The following is a 19,847-nucleotide window of genomic DNA, read 5'->3' on the forward strand; positions in this document are numbered from 1 at the left end:
GCACCTGTTGATTCCCAAGTCTTCTCTCTTCCCATTGTTTTAATGAGAAGTTGGATTTCTAGTAATTTTATTTGGAGGAAAACACTAACGTTCCAGTGATCTAAAAATTTAGGGAAGCCCTGGCTGGTGTGGCTCAGTGGGTTGGGTATCATTCCGCAAACTGAACCTGCAACCGATTCCATTCCCGGTTGGGTCACAAGTCTGGGTTGCAGGTTCAGTTCCTGGTCAGTGCGTGTGAGGGAGGCAACAGGTCAATGTTTTTCTCTCACACTGATGTTTCTCTCCCTCTCTTTTTTCCCACCTTTCCCCTCTCTATAAAGATAAAATAAATGAATGAATAAATGAATGAATGAATAAAAATTTAGGGAAGACAAACTGGGCAAGCATTTGTAAGATTGTCCCAGTGAATATTCCTCCAGTGGAGGATGTGAAAAGTCTAAAGAAACCTTTCTCCAAGCTCAGCCTGGAGGCGTTATTGGAGGAGGTTTGTTCTCAACTCCTTGGTCTCCAGAGTTTCTGGGACAGAGGTGTTTTGCAAACCTGCTCCAGCCTCTCTTCCACTTGCCTAAAGCTAGGGCAATAGCTTCCTAACTGGTTTCACTCTGAGCAAAACCCCACAGCATGACACTGGCTGATATTCCCTGTGGTACCCTTGTGATCAATCATTGCCAGGTTCAAAGACACGTTGCTCATTTAGATTTAGGAATGGTGCTCCATGGTGTGCCTGGGGGTTTCAGATGTGCCCTGGGACACAGCGGGCAGTGGGTTACCAGCCTCTCTTTCTCTAGAGGTCAGCAAAAGAGTTCATTTGGAGAAAGAATTCTCCAGCTCACAGAGAGTTTGGAAACAACTAATCTAAGGAATTAAGGAGGCCTGAACTTGGACTAAATGCCAGCCTCAGCTATTTAGCCTTTCTGGAGGGAAATGGAGTCTTCCAGCAAGTATTTGTCCAAGTGCACGGCCTTATGCCAAGAGCAATGGAGGGTAGAAGGAAGATGCATACCCTGCCCTGCAGCCTTCTCAGTTAACTGGGAAGAGAGGAGGTGCAGAATTCAGCTACTCTAGAAAAGCAAGCTGTTCATTCTGGACACTAGCATTTATGGGGTGTCCAATGTGCCCAGGCTCTGTGTGACACCCTGACCTACCATGACAACAACAGCCCTACCCGTAGAGGGCTTCCTGCTCTCGTGAGTACAGGTACATGGGGCTTGGAGAAGATCAATCATGGCAGGAGACGGCGGAGTGGCCTTCCTGGAAAACCCGAGTCCTAAGCTGAGACCTGAAGTTGCTGCCCAAGATGGCAGAGGGAGGTGGGGGTCACCCGGACTTGAGGAACAAGGAGAAGCAGGGGTGTCCGACCTGCAGCCCTCAGGCCACATGTGGCCCAAAATGGTTAAGAATGGGGCCCGACACAAAACTGTAAATTTACTTAAAACCATTCTTTTGCTCATTGGTTTTCAATAGTGTTTGTGTATTTAATGTGTGGCCCAAGACGACTCTTCTTCTTCCAGGGTGGCCCAGAGATGCCAAAAGGTTGGATGTCCCGAGAGAGAATCACGCTCGGTGTCTTTTCACATACGTACCCTTTCATATCAGCTTGTGGGCAAGAAGCAAAGGGAGTCACAGGGGTTAAGAGAGCAGCGCCCAGAGGAGCACAGGCCTTCCCTGGGAGAAGGCAAAGGGCTGGGCGGCATGAGACTGTGGGGAGACTCGAACGGAGCCGAGGAGCCAGGTGGGGGAGGGCATTAAGACTTTCTGATAAGGGGAATGAGGTCACAGGATTTTTGGAAAATTAAAGCAGTGGTGGGGTGGAGAATGGATTTTCCCATTAAGTTACAAATCCAGGTGGAATTGTTGGTTCTTGACTATTCTGATTTAAAGCTCCACTTTGGGAGCATGTCAGAGGGAGCCGGTCCAAGGACTAATGCTGGTTCCACTCACCCTGACCCCAGCTGAGATGACAGCTTTTCCTACATCAGGATGATCGTGTCCTGGGAACTCTTGCTTTCTTCCAGGTTTTACTGAAGAAGGAAGCCTCTACATTCTGAAGGGCGATCGTACAATTGAGTTTGATGGCGAGTTTGCAGCTGATGTCCTGGTGGAGTTTCTCTTAGACGTAAGCATTTGTGCGCAGTAGCCCCGAGTTTTTTGGGTTCAAATATAGGGAGAAGTCAAACCTTCAAATAAGAACAGAGAAGCTGGGTAACCCCTCTTGGTCCAAGACAGGTTTCTCAGGCTTCACAGAAAATTAAGGAGTGCCTACATTACAGTGCTATTTACTTCTTCTGGAAAATTGGCCTTTAAGTCACCTTAGAAACTGTCTTATTCATGGTCAGTCAGAACTGTGTAGTAGTGACATGTTATTTCTCTTAGCAGTTATACACCAACATCCCCTGAAATCCTCTTGGCTTTGCTCTAGTGCTTCTGAACTGGAGATGGGGCGTCCAAGGAAGAGGTGGATAGTCACCTCAGGATCTGTACGGGGAGGAGCAACAGGCAGCTCAGTTACCCTGACTTACCCTCAGAGAAGACTGAAAAAGGGCGGGACTAATAAACTCCAATATCACCCTTTCTGTCAGCCATGGGGGTACACATACTCAGGCAAATAGAGAAACAAACACTACAAAAGTATTTTATCCATAGATAAACTCATACTTCCAATAACAGCAGTGAGGCCAAGTTCAGGCTACTTTGAACCAGAGTCCTATACAGAAAAAGAACATCCATCTTTACTGATGGTTCTTCATCTACCAGCCTGTCCACAGTTGTCTCTCACCTTTTCTCCACGGCTTCAAAAACCCAGGGAAAAAGTCAAAGTGAATGGAAGTTTACCTCCTACAAAAAAGTGCCCATAGATTGTCCTTGGCCCTTTCGTTGACCCAGAACTGCAAGCCCTAAAAAAGTTGAGGGCAGCAACTGAACAACTCTGGGCTGACATGGCACTGCCCCTGCTCTACCGGCAAGGCCAAGGCTCTCAGAAGTTCATGACAGAAACCAGACTCTAGCCACCTTAAACAACAAGCAACGTGATTGACCCTCACAAATAGATGTCCAGAGCAAGGGCATGTAGACTTGATTGAATTAGGACTCTAGTTGCATTTTTCTCTGTAAGTGACAGATAATGCTCTTGTCAGTGTGTTTGCTTTGTCCTGTGAAAGCTGACTGTTCCCAAGTTGGTTCTAAGATGGCCAGCGGCAGGAGCTGATACATCACATTTCCTCATTAATATTTAATGAGGAGGAGGGGGAAAATCTTGCTTTATGTTGTTGCCTTAAAGAGAAAGCAGAACTTTCTTAGAGCTTTCAGCGAATCTTCCTTAGAGATTCATTGACCAGAATCAGGTTTCATGCCATTCCTGAATCAATAAATGCCAAGAGAAATAGAATTGCCCCAGAACAACCAGCCTACCCCTTGAGTTAAGGTCAATTTCTTAAAAGGTGCCGCTCCTGAATTCACTGGGAGAGAGGGGTATGGATGCTGAGGCCAAAGTCCACAACTTCCCTCCAAAGCCCTCTGCCTATAAGCCTGATTCCTGGGGAAGGAACTGATTGTGTGTGTGTGTGTGTGTGTGTGTGTGTGTGTGTGTGTGTGTGTGTGTGGCATTTCAGCTCATTGAAGATCCAGTGGAGGTCATCAGCAACAAACTGGAAGTCCAAGCCTTTGAACGCATTGAGGACCAGATCAAACTCATTGGCTTTTTCAAGAGCGAGGACTCAGAATGTAAGTTGTCTATCAACCCCACCAGGCTAACGGCTAGGTTCCCCACAAGGTATGTCAGGTTATCCATAAAGAAGAGGGGCCATCGGCGAGTCCTGTGCTGGGTAGAAGAGAGGGAGAACCTTCCTGTGCAATGGGACACCTGAATCAATCACGCAGAACAGCCAGGGGAGCTGAAGGGACACTGAGGCTGGGCCATGTTCTCTGGCCTTGGAGGCTGGTGAGCATTTTACAGAAGAGAGAAAAGCCCTCCCTCCACTTTTCCACCTGTCCACACACCAGTTGGACTCTCCCCTAAAATGGGGCAAATAGTGAGCTGTCTCCCTGACATTGCAGCTCCCGTGGTCACCAGTTGGAGAGTTTCTCAGTCACTTGGACAGCATTAGAGGAACATTGAGGTAGGGCTGGGCTTAGCAGCTACAGCACAATGTGGAAAATTGCTGGCCAGCCCAGCTGACCACCAAGGCCGCCTGCGATCGCACACCACGCCCTTCGGTATATTCCCTTTGAAAGCTTTGTGGCCAGGTTTTGGGTGGGCACAGGAACATATCATAGCATCAGCACAACCCATGCGGGGGGAGAGGGTGGTGAGCAGGGGTCAGGAAGAAGCCAGCAAGACGAAACTACCGAGTACCTTTTCTCAAGCTGCTTTGGCAGCACGATCCCACCGAGGAAAGCCTTTTTCTGGGGTCTCAGCATAACTAGGAAAGAGAATCCAGTAACATCCGTACGCAAGGGAAATGCAGACAAGGGCTGCTGCGGGCTATTTCTGGAAACTCCAAAATATTTTGAAATTACTTGTAAAGCTGTGTCTCTACCCCGTCTGCCAGCTGGCCTCCTTAGTCATCTCAGCAACTCACCAATTTTCTCTCCCTCTGACCCGGTGGGATGGTCTCCTCGTTTGCTACACAAAAGCCTCTGTGCACCCTGCTTAAGGGAGTGCTGGGGGAAGGTGGCTGGCCAGGGAGTTTGCCCCAGTTCTTTAGGTGCCTTTATTTCAGTTTTCATGTGTCTGCATAGATGCCGACCACTCTCTGGGGTGCTCCTTCTGAGGTCAGAGTAGAAAACTAGACCAGGTTCCTTGAAAACAGCTACTGTTGGCAAGAGGCAAAGGGTTCAGCCCCAGCTTGAAGCACCACCCTGGGATTATCTTGCCCCACACTTTTCCATCTTAATAGGGATGTAGACTGGCTCCCTGAGAGAAGAAGGGAGTTCCTCTGACACAGGCCTCGGCCATGCTTCCCATCAGGGTAGGAGTTCGGGAGGTGGAGAGAGGTTCATCAGTGGCAAGGGGGCCGGGGAGGGGGGAAGAGAGGATTCTGGTGGAGCTCACTGCTGCTCTAAACAGACATACGTGGCTTAGCTGTGGCTCCAACTCCTTCTCTTTCTATACTCTCCCCCTTCCCTCTATTCATTCTCCAAATCTCCCACGCACCTCTTCCTTTCCACTCAGTCCTCTACCCCAACTGTCAGCCTATGCGCCATATTTTGTGACAACCTTACCCCTTTCATGAGGACAAGCGTGTGTGAATATGGATCAGTATGCACAGGTTTCTGGCACATTTTTCAGCCCCTCTCTCAGCTCTGCTCATCGTGCTTGTCCCTGTTCTGGCAGCTGTCACACTGCACTGTGATTCTTTAAGGGTCCGTAACCCTCCCTTGGGCTGTGAGCCTTTGATTGCTGTCCTCATTTTACTCATCTTGGTGTCCCCCTGAGCCAGTGTTTTTCTTGAAATGTTGTTGATTGAATATTAGAAAATTCTGCACGCTCCTGGAATTCTAGCAAAAACGTATGCCTCTGATAATGAAAGGACATAGAATTCCACGAAATGGAGAAAGTTGATCTTGTCAAGAATGAATCATAGGATCGTTGACTCTCAGGATTATGGAATTTTTGTAGAACCACCACCAGTACCACCACCAGCACCATTCTCATCACCCTCACATCTAAGGCTTGAAACAAATGTCTCCATTCACGGCCACAGCCGCGTGGCCTCATGCCTCTCTTCACCAGTTCGGACTCAAGTTGGGGACCGGAGTCAAGCATGATCTTCATTAATTGTGAAGGATCAGAATAAAACAAGAAAACTTAAAAAGAGGGAGAGAAAAACTAGGATTTACCATAAAGAGCACTCCTGCTAAGAAGTTTAAAATACTTCTGTGATGCCATTTTTGACTGAGTTGCTTGACAGGGCGAGGTGCGTTTCTCCCCGCACCGCACCATTCACACAGTAGGGCGCGCTCTCTCGGGAGGGCATAGCTGGAGGGCACAGCTGGAGAAAAGTTCTGAGCAAAAGAACTATTCCTTTTGGTCTGGAGCTTCTCAATTCCTTTTTTTGCCCTTGTTCTCTCTAGGTTTTCTCCTTTCCATCTACCAATTTCATAAAACACATATAAGTGTGGCAAAGAGTTCTTTCGGGAAACTGAACGCCAGTCAGTTCAAAGTCCTCAGGGAAACTGTGGATGTAACTAGTACTGAAGAATTATCTATCTGAATAATATCTACTTAATAATTATCCAATCAGGATTAATTGGCTTCCCACTCTCTCTGTTTTATTTAAAAAGAGAAATGCCTGCTGTGTGCATCTGGAAAATGTCTCTCCCTTCTTTCTTTTCCCTCATAGATTACAAGGCTTTTGAAGAGGCAGCTGAACATTTTCAGCCTTACATCAAATTTTTCGCAACCTTTGACAAAGGGGTAAGTACCTATGAAAGCCCAAAGCGAGCACTTTCATAGGCACGATGTATTCAAGGTTGAACTTTCTGCCACCTTTTCTTCTCTTTTAGCAACGTTAACCACCCTCCACCCATTCACGCTTTTTCCAGAAGTGTCAGAACTATGGCAGTAAATCACTGCTGAATGAGAGATGCATATGAAGGTGTTTAATTCAGAAGATGCAGGGGTATCTCTGAAAACATCTAATGAAAAGTGATGCACCAAACACTCAGGATCACCTTCCGCACGAAGAATGGAGAGCGTGTGGGCCCAGAGGGCATGGGACACTAATTACCACCTCCTTTTTTCAGAGCCAGCCCCTCCCTCCCTGGGCTGCACACTTACCCCCTTCTGGGTTAGGATGGGGGATGGGTGGGGAGGAGCACGGGCCTCTGAAGCCCTGGGTGCTTCATCTTGGGGAGGTGCCACTGATGTGCTTGCCTGTGATTCAACCGCTCTTTATTTTCTGGATGTGGAAGGTGACTTTATAAGCCCAAGAACAGCAGAGAGAGAGGGACCTGGAATCAATGGGTAATTTATTTGGGTTCTGCTGTGTTTGGAGTGCTTTATCCTGGCTCCAGGTACTACTAAAATGGCTACTATTTACCCAGTGCCTTCTGTGTGAGGGGTACAATTCGATATATTGCAGTAATGCAATCTCTAATCCTTTCAGCCACTTCAAAAGTGAGAAGCCCCACACGCACACTTCCCTCATGAGAAAAAAGAAATTTAGAAGGGTTAAGTAACATCCGAGGTCCCCAGTGAATCAGCGGCAGTGCTGCCATCCCAGTTGAGGACAGTCTATGCCCTCAGTCCATGCTCTTCCCTCTGCACCGCACCGTTCCGTAGGGACCCTGTACCTACCCTTGAGATGCAGGGTGCATACTCACACACTCACACCCACGTAACACACACAACACACACAACATATGTGCGTGACATACTTAAAACACACCCCACATATATGTACTACACACATGCATACACAGACAACATACACAACACACAACACACAAACCTGACACTTCTCCTCACACACACCCACACACACACACCCCCAACACATACACACTCAGAATATTTGAAGTATTCTGTGAAAAACGAGGAAGCCTGGAGATGCTGAAGCAGGAAAAGGAACGATGAAAAGAGATTGCAGTCAGTTCATACATATATTGAGCCATTTCCATGGCTATGGCCCCAGTTTACCAGCCTATAATCCAGAAGAGAGGGCCATAATCTAAATTATATCATCTAAACTTGGAGAAAGTTTTACCCTAATTGGTTGCATTAGAGCTGGGAGAGATCTTGAGCAAGCACACCAAACAGAATAATAATTATCACTCATTAAGCATTTTTTACGTGTATGTGCCAGGCTTTGTGCTAATAGGTTTATAAAGGTTTTCCCATTTCATCTCCTCAATGCCCCTGTAAGGGAGGGGTTGGCATTTACAGTCTGCAGAGGATGAAACGGGGGCACTAAGATCGTGATTTGCTCGTGGTCACGTAGCTGGCGAGCAGTGAAGCCTGATGTAATCTCGGGCCAGCCTGCCTTCAAAGTCAACGCTGCGCGCCGCTCTGCTCCGGAGGAAGACACAACGCGTGTAAAGCGCATCGGGTGCACAGCCAGCCTCCGGCGACTGCGAGCGCGCTGAGAGAACTGCTGTTAACAAGGGCAGTCCTCCAGGCCCGGAGGATGGAGCTTGGGAGAGGGTATTAGGAGAGAACGGGAGGGACAGAGAAGCTGAAACTGAGTCCATCTCTGACGCTTTGTTCCGATTGGTCAGGAGTGACCACGATCGCTGCTGGGTAGCAGCAACTCATCCCAGGAAAGAGAGTCAGGCAGATGAGCTTGGCCAAGCAACAGAGCCTCAGTTCTTAGGAGGGTGGTTCAATGCCAAGTTCAGGGTGGGGTCAGCTCTCAGATGTGCCTCCCAGCCCAGCCGTATGGCTTCGTGTCTGTGGCCCATGAAGAAGGTGAGGTCAGGCTATAATTAAAAACTCGGAAGGCTCTTCACTAAAAGCTCTATAAGACACTGAGTCATAAGTTTCACCATGCACAGAGCCTTGTGGGACTTCATAACATTCAAAAAGAGAAAGATAAATGGTCTCTCCCTCTGTGCAGAACACGGAAGGCAGAGTTGTGGCACTGAGAGGACTCTTCCCCGTTGGGACTTAAAGACTTGCGCCCTTCAGTTAGGGGTGTGGGTGACCGTGCCCTGAGGAGAGGTGGGATCCAGGGGGCACGGTTGCACATATCACGTTGCTCAGGAAGGCACACAATTTAACCTCATGAATTGCTTATTTCTGGCATTTTCCTTTTAATATTTTCAGACTGGGGTTGACTGTGGGTAACTGAAACTGCAGATAAGCGGGGGCTGCCCTATGTGAGTTGGAGAAACGTGAGGAGAGCGAGGTGTCAGGGCTGCTGAGGTAGATTTGGGAAATAGCTGTTTCCGATCCCTAACCACAGGGGCATCCCCCAGGGAGATTTTAACGCTATGGATTCCTGCTAAGGACAGTGTCCACGCTAGTGCATCTTACAGCCTGAAATACATCAGCTCTGAATTATCCCCATGTGAACTTCCACCAACCTGTTCCTTTCATGGTATAAACAGTGAGAAGCAAAGTCATTTTTTTAAAATCATATCAGGGCAAAAAGAAGCAGCAATTATCTAGATGGAGAGGATAGATATTGAAAAGGCCTAAATTCACTCACTTGGTTTCATTTGCAACAACCGAAATGGCTTGCTAATATGTAGAAAAACATCCGTGTCAAAAAAATTCATACACTTGCAAACGTCAAAAACTGGCCATTGTGCTTTGTAGTTTTCTTGCCTTCGGCAACATCTATTCCAACCAGCTTTTAAAAAGGCACAAAAGAACTCATTACATGGACCTCCTAGGCTTTCAGTAGTAAAATCCATTCTTATAACATTGTTCCTGCCCATGAACCAGGTCTGGTCCCAGAACAGTGCCTTAGATGCCGTCAGCCCCATTAAATATTGATTTAACAAATGAATGAATCAATGCCTCAATCAATCAAGTCTCCTTCAGTCCTTACCACCCAATATACAAATAAAATAATGAAAAAAGGGGTTCTCTGAGATACAAGATGAGGGCATTCCATGGTGGTGGTGGGGACAGACTGCGCAGGGCTCTGGGACATTTTGTCCAGCAATCCTCAGAATTAGACTAGAGAACATGACAGCACCACCTTACGTTCGTGGTCTTTACACTGCATTCAGGAAGCCCACATTCTAGCAGGCTGTGCTGGGGGAGAGGTGATGAGAGGAACAGGAGACATCTCACTGACCATGTGCAGCACCAGTGGAATAGCTGTAGGGACAGACATCATTCACTACAGTGTGAAGGAGAAAGTGATTTTCTAATGAAAGGAAAGTTGGTGTACTGGCAAATTGGGTTTGAACTCTGGCTCTATCCCCTGTGGGTAGATGATCTTGACAAATTGCCTACTCAGATTGTGCCTCAGGCTCATCATTTGTAAAATAAGTATAATACTAGCTTTTACCTGATACAATCAAAGTGAGGATTCAGAAAGGAATCAACCTAAAGTGCTTTGTAACAGCACCTGGCACATAGCAGGTGCTCTGTGTGCTTACTATTATTACTTTTTTGTTCATTCGATCGCTTCCCACTTCATGTAAGCAGTTTCCTGGTTTTTAAAATAAGTAGTAAGTGAACTCACAGAAGCAGAATCTAATCTCATTTTCAAGCCCATCCTCAGATGGGCCCAGCTTCGCAAAGAACGGTGTGTAAGCTCAGGACACTGGTTGCATAGTTGCCATTTGTTCTATAGCTCTTGCCCCCCACCCCTCATCCATACCACTCCATGACCCATGGAGGAGGAAAAAATTAAGAAAAAAAAACCCATACCTCCCTGTCTTTTAAAACAAAATAGCATGACCATAAAATCTCCTTTGACTGACAGTTGCTCTTAACATGGCGCATTTTCTTTCCCTCTGAGTTGAATGCTAGCTTCTTTGTTAAGTATTGTAAGAGATGCCTTTTGGAATACAGTGACCTGAATTTATAGCAATTGGTGACAAAATCCATGGGGATGCCAGTGTTTCCTCAGAATGGGCCTCCTTGTGTAACAGCTCATGCAACGTCCAGTTCCTCCCCCTCCCCAATTAGTCCCGGCTGCCCTGGGCCACTGAGCTGTTGGCTTTCCTGGCTGGGTGTCAGCACCCAGGCAGTTCATCTCTGGTTTCAAGGGAACCACTGTTCATCCCTGGCTCTCTTGGGCTACAGCTCTGAACTAGAAAAGAATGGCATTTGGTTTTCTCCAGAGCGTGACACATTCCAGGCCTCTCAAATCATTTCACAGAAAGAGGTTCTGAGTTCAGCAGGTCTGCAGGCGAACACAGCAACCATTCTGCCCTGACTGTGTGGCCACTTGCATCAAGAGAGGCCCTGCAGGCCACATTGGGCTCTCCGAGCTTTTTGTCTGGGACAGGGGAAAGCAGCTCGACCCAGCTTGCTGGGCCCTATCAGTTCTAGCACTGAGAGTCTAAATCCAGGGAAGACCCTCCACTCTGGACAAACCAGGGTGGTTGGCCACCTTCCGACTGGGGACCAAGCGAGCAGTTCCCGGAGTCTGAGAAACCATCACACCAGCCCAGCACCAAGAGACAACTTTAGGGCCAGCCTTCAGCTTGCGTAACAAGCAGAGTTCATGAGCTGATCAAAGATTAATGAATTTGATTCTTATTTTGAGTACCTATGTTTTAAATGGTTCCCATCAATTGCCTGTTTTATCAAAAGTGATTCAATGAAATCCATGCATCCAAGGACACTGAGCATCTGGGTTGACCTTTGCTTCTTCCTCCAGCCTGGCAAATACAGTGGCGTGATTGTGATTGTAGAATTAGATTCCCTGCTTTTTGTTCTGTCTGCTCCCAGCCCCTGCTTGGATCTCATTGTCCAGAGAGATGTCTTCCTCCCTAGCTGTCCTTCTTTGATCGGCCCAGCCAGGCCTAGGGGATGAGTTCCTATTATGATGACATTAAAGTTAAAACTATACATACACTCTCAAGTCTTTGCCAGAGAACACATGCACATCTTATAGATAGACCACACACTGCTTCGCTAGACTAGCAATCAAGAAAACTATTGTCATATTTCTAATTGCTACAGGTGGCAAAGAAATTGTCCTTGAAGATGAATGAGGTTGACTTCTACGAGCCATTTATGGAAGAGCCTGTCGCCATCCCTGACAAACCTTACACAGAAGAAGAGCTCGTGGAGTTTGTAAAGGAGCACCAAAGGTACTCCAGAGGCATGCAGGGGGCAGGGGGATGGTCTGGGAGATGGAGAAGGGCCTCTGAGTCCTGACATTTCAGGTCCCCAAGAGCAACACCCTAGTGTTAGCACTCAGAAGAGCTGAACTCAGTGGAGTGGCTTTGTTGGTCATCGATCGGTGGCAGGGATGTTGCTACATTATCTAAATATGGTTTTATATTTGCAGACAGGGTTAGAGCACCTTCCCTCAAGTCAGAAAATCCCCTTAACGTCATATTAAGATTTCAGTAAAATTCTACAATAATAGCAATAGTGATTTAGGGACAGCCTCCTATATGCCAAGTACCATGGGAGGTGCTTATGGGAGCTATTTTATCTAACATAATGAGATAATTATTATTACCCCAGTTTTACAGATTAAGGAATTGGACTAAGAGTAGTTAAGTAACTTAACCCCCAGATGAACATTCTGCATACAGAATTTCTGGGAGAGGAGTATTTGACACCACTTAGCTCTAGCATGGATCAGCCATCTTTTTCTATGAAGGGCCAGATAATAAATATTTCAGGCTCTGTGGGCCAGATGGCCTCTGTTGCAGCACTCAGGTCTGCTGTTTTTGTGTGAAAGCAGCCATAAACAATACCTAAACAATGGAGTGTGGCTGTGTCTCAAAAAACAGTTTATTTAGAAACATAGGAGGCACTGGCTGGAGTTGGCCCACCAGCTGCAGTTTGCTGAGCCCTCTCTTGAAGGAGGGGCAAGAGGGAACATGACACATGGAAGGGAGTTCACCATCTCCCCCTCACTCTCTCCAACACACGCTCATGTGTGTTCGTTGGACCTGAAGCACCATGATTTCATCTACCAGTCAATCCCGGCCCCTACAGGGGGCAGTACTTGGAGGAGGAAATGTCAATGTGTCTAGCACCGTTTGCAAACATTCAGAAAGAAATAAAACCATAGGCAAGATACAGATCCCACCTGCTCTTCCAAATACCCCTTAAAGGGCTTTTGATGGATGACCCTGATGATTAACAAAATCAGGATTTCCTGTGTTCTCTCCCAGGTCTCCTTATTCTGGGTGTCCTCTGGGCTCTCTGGGAGGAGGGAGATGGCTTCTTGCCCCAGGAATGAGCTGATCCTGCATCCTCTGACCCATTGTTTGTAATGGGCAGTATAATCCTTGGGTCAAACGAGTACATGGAAAGGCTGAGAGTGTTAGGCCCAGCTCTGTGTGACACAGCAGGGTATGGGGTAAGCTGCGGGGGCTCTGTGTGTGTGTCTGCCATGGTAATCTCTATTCCAGGAAGCTCATCTTTTTTCTTTTTTTCAGACCCACCTTACGTCGCCTGCGCCCAGAAGATATGTTTGAAACATGGGTAAGAAAGTGGCAAACTCCTTCTGCCTTGTACAGACTGGTAGATTCCCAAAATTCAAACCAAGTTTTACTTGGCCGAAGTAGATGTCTAGATGGTAGAGAATTTGAAATGTGAACAATGGTATGCTCAATTAAAACCCCAGTTTTTGTGGATCCAATTTATGCCTCTCTAGTACTACCCACTAGGCAAAACTATTCCATCTTTGAGTTCATTTTCCATGGTGACTACTGGCCACTAGAGGCTCAGGGTAACATAGTGGAAGGAGCTCAGGCTATGAAGTCATAGAGACTTGGGGTCAAGTCTAGAATCTGACACCTAGTAGCTTTGTGTCCTACATTGAGCCATGTGGTCTTTCTGAGTTTTAGTTTCTGCATCTAAAATCAGGGCTAAAGGTGAATGGTGTGAAGAGCCCAGAGCATGGTAAATGCTTGATAATTGAGTGGTCACTATTTTTATAAATATCAACTCAAGGCACTATAAAATACTGAGTCAGGTTATCCTCTAGGTCTAGGTCATAGACAATATGTTGGGCAGGTCAAATAGCATTAGAAAAGAGCCATGGAGGTACAACCTCCCACCCACCTTAGCTTTACACTAAATTCTGTAAACAATAATAACCAAAGTCTGCAGAGCAGTTCCCAAAGCGTTTCATGTATCCCTCAGCAATTCTAGAAAGTAATGAAAAACAAGAATTACTTTAGCCCCATTTTACACAGGGAAAGTGATCATATGGATTAATTACTCAAGAACACATAACTAAGAAGCACTAGAACATGGAACTTAGATTTAGATTTTCTGGACCCAAATCTCCTGTTCTCTCCAGTATACCTCCCTAGCGTGGGCCCTGTCCCCACAAGCACCATTTTGGCAGTGGGGGTGTGGGTGGGAAGGAAAAGGGATTAACGTGGAAGCATGTATGTATTCATTTATTCTTTAATTCAGAGTTTAAAGTGGCAGATGAAGAGAACCAAGGAGTAACTTGACACTTTCTGACTGACATGTAATGTATTTGGATGTTTGAACACAGAACAGGCATTGCATAAGACACTGGAAGGTAAATAACCCAGTGTACAGGAGGAGACTTTGTAAACAACACAACACAATAGAAACATTCTCTCAACATTTCGTGCTTTCCAAAATTCAACCTTTCAAATGTTTTGTTATTGGATATAAATGGTATAACAGTGCTTTAAAAATAATATTGCTTTAAGCATATTTTTACTTAAAATAATTTCAGATTTATAAAAAAACAGTGCAAAGATCCATGACCTTTTTTATCCAGATTCCCCAAGTGTTAACATTTTATCATCTTCACTTTATGACGCTCTTTTGCTGAATAGATGATAGATAGATGACAGATTTCTTTTCTAAACTGTTCTAGAATAAGTAGCAGACACAGTTCCCTTTTACCTTGAAGTACTTCAGATGTTTTCTAAAACAGGACTTTTTCTCACATGACCATAGTACATTTATCAAAATCAGGAAATGAATACAATTCTGTTATTTTATCTATGGACCTTATTCAAATTGATGAGTTGTCCCACCAATGTCCTTTATAGCACAAGAAAAAAAATTTTTTTTCCTGGCACAGGATCCAAGCCTGGATTACACACTTGCATTGGGTTGTTAGTTCTTGGTCTTCCTTGGTCTTTCATCATACGAGGCACCATTTTAAATTGAGAGTGATTACTACTGCTCTGGTAGGCCTACATCCTTTGCTCTTTTTTGATTTCCTTCATCCCTAATAGATAGGTCTCAATTACCTAGGGTCCGGGGAGGGAGAGACTATGAAATTGCTGAGCTCTCTTTTTCCGGGTCGTCCCTCACGGACTCAGCTGTGTCACACCCGTCCCCTCCCCCCCGACCACAAACACCTGAACACACACACCACCCGCAGAAACACTCCCCCTCACCTCATCAGAGCTGCGTGTTCCGAGAGGAAGTTCTCTGTCTGCATTCAAACTCACTCTCTGCTTTCTTTTCACTTGACGGGTAAGATAGGTCACAGCCTTTTGCTACAATAGGAGATGTGCTAACAAGGATGGCTCATATTTTCTGCATTATATATTCAATCAATTTCTAATTAGGAAGGGCTGTGTGTTGAACTTAACCTGGTAGAGAAACAAGCACTCAACTGCTTTCCTCCTTCCCAATGTTATGGAATACCCACGTGACTAGGACCCCAGAAGGCCCCACCAGGCCCAGCCAGAGCCTCACCCAAGTCTCCACCTCGGGAGGGAAGGCAAGACGGGTCCTCCAACATTATCTTCGCATCCTGAGAGGGGAAGCAGAAGCCCATCCGGCCCAAGGCTCCCTGGGGAGCCTCTCCCCGCACCCCCTCCCCACCTGCCTAGGTGAGCGCTGCTCTAAACAGCACTCCCACGGGCCACTTGGCCACAGAAACTGAAACCACAGATGTGGGGGACAGTGACCAGTTAATGAACTTAGAAGTCTTTATCTCTTATACCCACTTCCCCAGACATCGCAAACTATTTAAAGATAGGAAAACTAGGCAGGGCTAAAGCAACTCTTGGCTTTTTTTTCTCTCCTCCATTATGTAGGATTTAAAAGCAGCAAACCCTAGAAAACACATAATTTATCAGTACTAAAGAAATTGGTGCCTAGTAATATCTGCTTGTGTCAATCAGGTAGCTATTTATTTATTTAGAATAGTCAAAGAATGTCAAGGTGGGGCAGGGTGGTCCAGACCCAGGGCTGACCTGTCCTTTCCCGTTGGGACTCCACCTTCCACTGGCTCTCCATCCTGGCAAGTGGTCAGCCGGAGTCCTGGGCCAAAGCCACAGCGATGGAAGTCAGCAGTTCCTTATAGAAGAGCCCTCTCTCTTTTGCAATAACAAAATAGTTCCAAGAGGGAGCCAGAAATCCCCAATGAACCCCTAGGACGCGCCATTGCGCCAGGGAGTCGGCTGCTTTTAACTGCATTTGTCTTCTCGGCATCTCTGCGTTCAACATGAGAACAAACATTCGACAGAGGCTGGAAGGAAACCACAAAATCTGAGCAGTGGTACTCTGTCTGGTTGGTGGGTGATTAACTTCTTCTTGCTTGCTCTAATATTTTCTAATTTTCTTCAACCAGTATGACAGATTTTTATCACCATACTCCTTTTCAAATTCAGCAGGCATGAGTAAGAACCTATTATCGTGTGCTAAGCACAGAGATTATAAAAATGAGCATCGCTGGCCTGTCCTTAGGAGCTCAGGGTTGAGTTGATGAAACAGCCTCAAAACATGTGGCACCAGTCCAGTACACTCCCTGCTGTGACAAAGGGACATACCAAGTGCTGGGGAGTCCAGAGCGAGGTATTCACCAAAGTAACTCCCAAGTGCCCAGTCTTTTTTGCTGTTCAGTCACGTTGTATATAAAGACCCCGTCTCAGCCTCTTTCAACTGAAGAGCCACTGGCCTGAGGTGGCAACATCTGCAAACCCTGGAGAGGGGACAGCAGATTCATGGAGCTCATGCTAGGCTGTTGGTGATGTCAAGGAGAAAACACTTGTTCCTCTACCCTCTTAGGTTGAATATTAGAGGACTGCAAATTAAACTAACAAAAGACAGATTAGTATGAGGGGGAAAAACCAGATTTAATGACCTATTTATGCATGGGAGTTCACAAAAACACGACTCAAGGAGGGGCTTAATATACCGTCTAAATAGGAGATGGGGAGAGACAGAGGGACCCTTCTGGGAGAACAAAAGACTTCTTGGAAAGAGAAATGGGCGCTTAGAGGAGAACAGATGAGAGATATGATTATTTGTGACAATGGCCGTTTGAGAAGAGATTAGAGCTGCACCCTGGGAAAGGATTTATTGACAACTGAGTTCTTTTGAGAGGCTCTGCCTTTAGGCAAATGGAGGATTTCAGAAATTCAAATGCCTTCGGCTCAGGGTGATCTCTGTGCCGCAGTGGCTTAGCCTGGTCTCTTTCACTGAGCTGGGGAGCGTGGGCTTTGGGACCAGCCAGGGCTGGCTTGAATCCCAGCTATGTCACAGGCTGGCTCTGTGGCTTTAGGTAAGTCACTTCAATTCTTTAAGCCTTAAACAGGAATAAGACTTTCCCTTAAGATTTAGAAATCATGTTCTTACTAAGTACTGATGCAAAGACAAATGGCAGATAGGAATATCACCATTTTAATCATCATTGTTATTTTAAGGTGTAATCCCTTCCTTCAGAAAGCTTGCCTTCTGGTTAAGAAGGGAAGGTTTATTCAAGTAAAGAGACCATTCCCAAGACAATGTGATCTGAAGACCAAATGCGTGATCGGGGCAGCAAAGGTGTGGGGTTCGGAGGAAGTCCCTGGGGCGGTCAGTCCTGCGGGTGGCCCCTCGCTCTTCCTCACCTGTGCACATGGGATACTCGCCGAGCAACCCTGACCTACAGGCTTGCCCACGGGGCCTTGCGCTGAGAGTTTATTCCTGAAAACCCCCGGCACAGAGCGCACGCCTGCTTCCGCGTGGGTGTTCAGTACAGGCCTGCGTGCGGACTCTCTGCGCCCACAAAGACAGAGGGTCTTCCCCTTGGTTCCGGCTCTCCATCCAGGGACCGTGCGAGGCCTGGGGAGGGACAGCCATGTTATGAGCAGTCTCCTGGCAAATATAGATTCTTCATTCTAAAACCAATTTCCAAATGCATTTTGGAAGGGCAGGCAGAAGTGCAGCTGCTTCATGGCGTTAGCACCACTGCCTTCCCGCAGGTGGCAGGCGCCGGGACACGGGGCGGCCTAATGAGAACGGATCAGGGTGTTCTGCCTGGCGATGATGGCAAATGTAAAACAGCGAAACCTCACACTCCCCTTCTGGGGTCTGTCAGATTTGTGTAATAGACCTGCACGCACACATACAGATCTGTAAAATTCAATTCCCTGGACAACCTGACCCAAGCAGTGACCACTCTCTTGTTTTTAATAATAATATTTTCCATTTACTCTCGCTCAGAATTTTTGAAGGTTTTGTCCATTCCAAACTCAAAGGAAAAGAATTAGCATTTAGATAGGATTGCACCAGCATTAAAATCAATTGGAATGGAAACAGAATCATGGGAAGGTGGAGATGACTGGGGTATTTTTTTTTTTTTCCATGGGATGATTCTGATGTGACATTCAGGGTGTCCAGTGAGCCCCTCTCCCTGTGTCAGTGAAAATCAGTATTCACTCAGATTTGTCCCCTGGACAAATTCTTCCACAGCTTTCTGTCCAAGTCTCGTGAGGATCACATTTCTTTTCTTTCCTTTTTTTTTTTTTTTTTTTAGAGAGAGAGAGGGGAAGGAAGGGGGAGAGGGAGTGAAACATCAGTGTGTGAGAGATACATCAATCGGTTGCCTCTCGCACAACCCCAACTGGGCCAGGGCCCACAATCCAGGCATGCGCCCTGACTGGGAATCGAACTAGTGACCCTTCAGCTCCAAGTCCGGCACTCAAGCCACTGAGCCACACCGGTCAGGGTGGATCACATTTCGTATAAAGGAGGCACCTCCAAGCTCTTGCTTGTTCTTCTGCAGAAAGAATTGATGCAAAGGAGACACGAGTCCTCTGGTCCTTTCTGTCCGGGACACAGGAACGTGGAATGCCACTTGCTTGTCTCATGGATTTTAAATATTCTAGATTCTTTGCCGCATTTCGACCTCTACAGCTGTACCCACTTGGCGCCATCACACCCTCGACCTTCCCTCACCATTTCCAGACTCTTCTGTAGCCTCCCACACATAGGCATGCATTAGAGGCCTACATCACTTGGGCATTCTGTGGTTCCAGAGCCAAAAGGAACACCCCTCAGGAACACCCCAGAAGTGACAGTCAGCAAAGCGCCCCCTACTGACCACACAGGTTCTTCATTAAGCAGTATCTTCACAGGGAAGCACGACACTTGTATGAACAATGCAGACCCACATTCGAATTTGCCTTAAATATGCCTCTTTGGGGACAGCTTCAGGATCTGTCAACAGCATCCAGAAAGCTTCCGTAATCTTGTCTGCCACTGATTTTATTTGCTGGCAGTGACTTCGTGAAACACAGACTAACATTCACTGAGCTACGATCAGAGTGCTTGTTGCCCTGAGTTTTGATGAACCAGACTCACGTTCTTCTCCATTTTGCCTCTTCTTGCTGCCTTCCTGGACCCACCAGACCACAGGAGTGAGGCCCATTCAGTGCTAATGTCTTGTGTGTAGTCGGTGTTTTCCTGTCTCTCAAACACGACGCCTTCCTCCCAGTGGCTTCCTCAATGTGCATGTGGCTCTGTCCCCCTGTGCTACTGTCTCCCGTGTACCTGTCCCCCAGAGGCTCTGTCTCTCTGTGCCTCTGCGTCCCCTCTTCCTCAGACACCCCGCCCTCTCACTTTCATTCAGCCTCTCTCTCCACCTGGGAGTGTAACTGTTGGTTCTTTCTCCCACAGGAAGACGATTTGAACGGGATCCACATCGTGGCCTTTGCAGAGAAGAGCGACCCAGGTAGGAACCCTTCCCACCTCTGCTCTCTGATACCTTCAGCAAGAACTGGCTTCTCACCTTGGTCAGCCCTCACCTTGTCCCATCCGTCCCTCACTTCCTGCCTACAATGCAACCAAAAGACATTGGGCACCCCCTGGTGGTCGCCTGCTGGGCACGAATCCCCTTCGTCCTGCACACAGTCTCCCTCGGCTCGGCTGCCCAAACTGGGGCTGCGCAGGGAGAGAGGACACACAGCCAAGCTTCACAGACCGTGTGTGTGTGTGTGTGTGTGTGTGTGTGTGTGAACTGTTCACATTAAAGGTTTATGTA

The 19,847-nt window shown here is 46.9% G+C and overlaps 1 protein-coding gene across 1 annotated transcript in view; it reads left to right on the plus strand.

Annotated features, from left to right (window-relative positions):
* Window positions 1–19,847, plus strand: part of CASQ2 (calsequestrin 2) — a 58,118-nt gene that overhangs the window by 25,409 nt on the left and 12,862 nt on the right. The window contains exons 3-8 of the mRNA XM_054564909.1: window positions 2,016–2,116; window positions 3,609–3,720; window positions 6,342–6,415; window positions 11,591–11,721; window positions 13,030–13,075; window positions 19,484–19,538. Of these exons, the coding sequence (XP_054420884.1) occupies window positions 2,016–2,116; window positions 3,609–3,720; window positions 6,342–6,415; window positions 11,591–11,721; window positions 13,030–13,075; window positions 19,484–19,538 (519 nt within the window). The remainder of the gene's footprint in view (window positions 1–2,015; window positions 2,117–3,608; window positions 3,721–6,341; window positions 6,416–11,590; window positions 11,722–13,029; window positions 13,076–19,483; window positions 19,539–19,847) is intronic.

The sequence above is a fragment of the Pteronotus mesoamericanus genome, unplaced genomic scaffold (genome assembly GCF_021234165.1).
Source record: "Pteronotus mesoamericanus isolate MK-2021 breed Mesoamerican mustached bat unplaced genomic scaffold, CSHL_Meso_final scaffold_99, whole genome shotgun sequence".
NCBI classification, from domain to species: domain Eukaryota; kingdom Metazoa; phylum Chordata; class Mammalia; order Chiroptera; family Mormoopidae; genus Pteronotus; species Pteronotus mesoamericanus.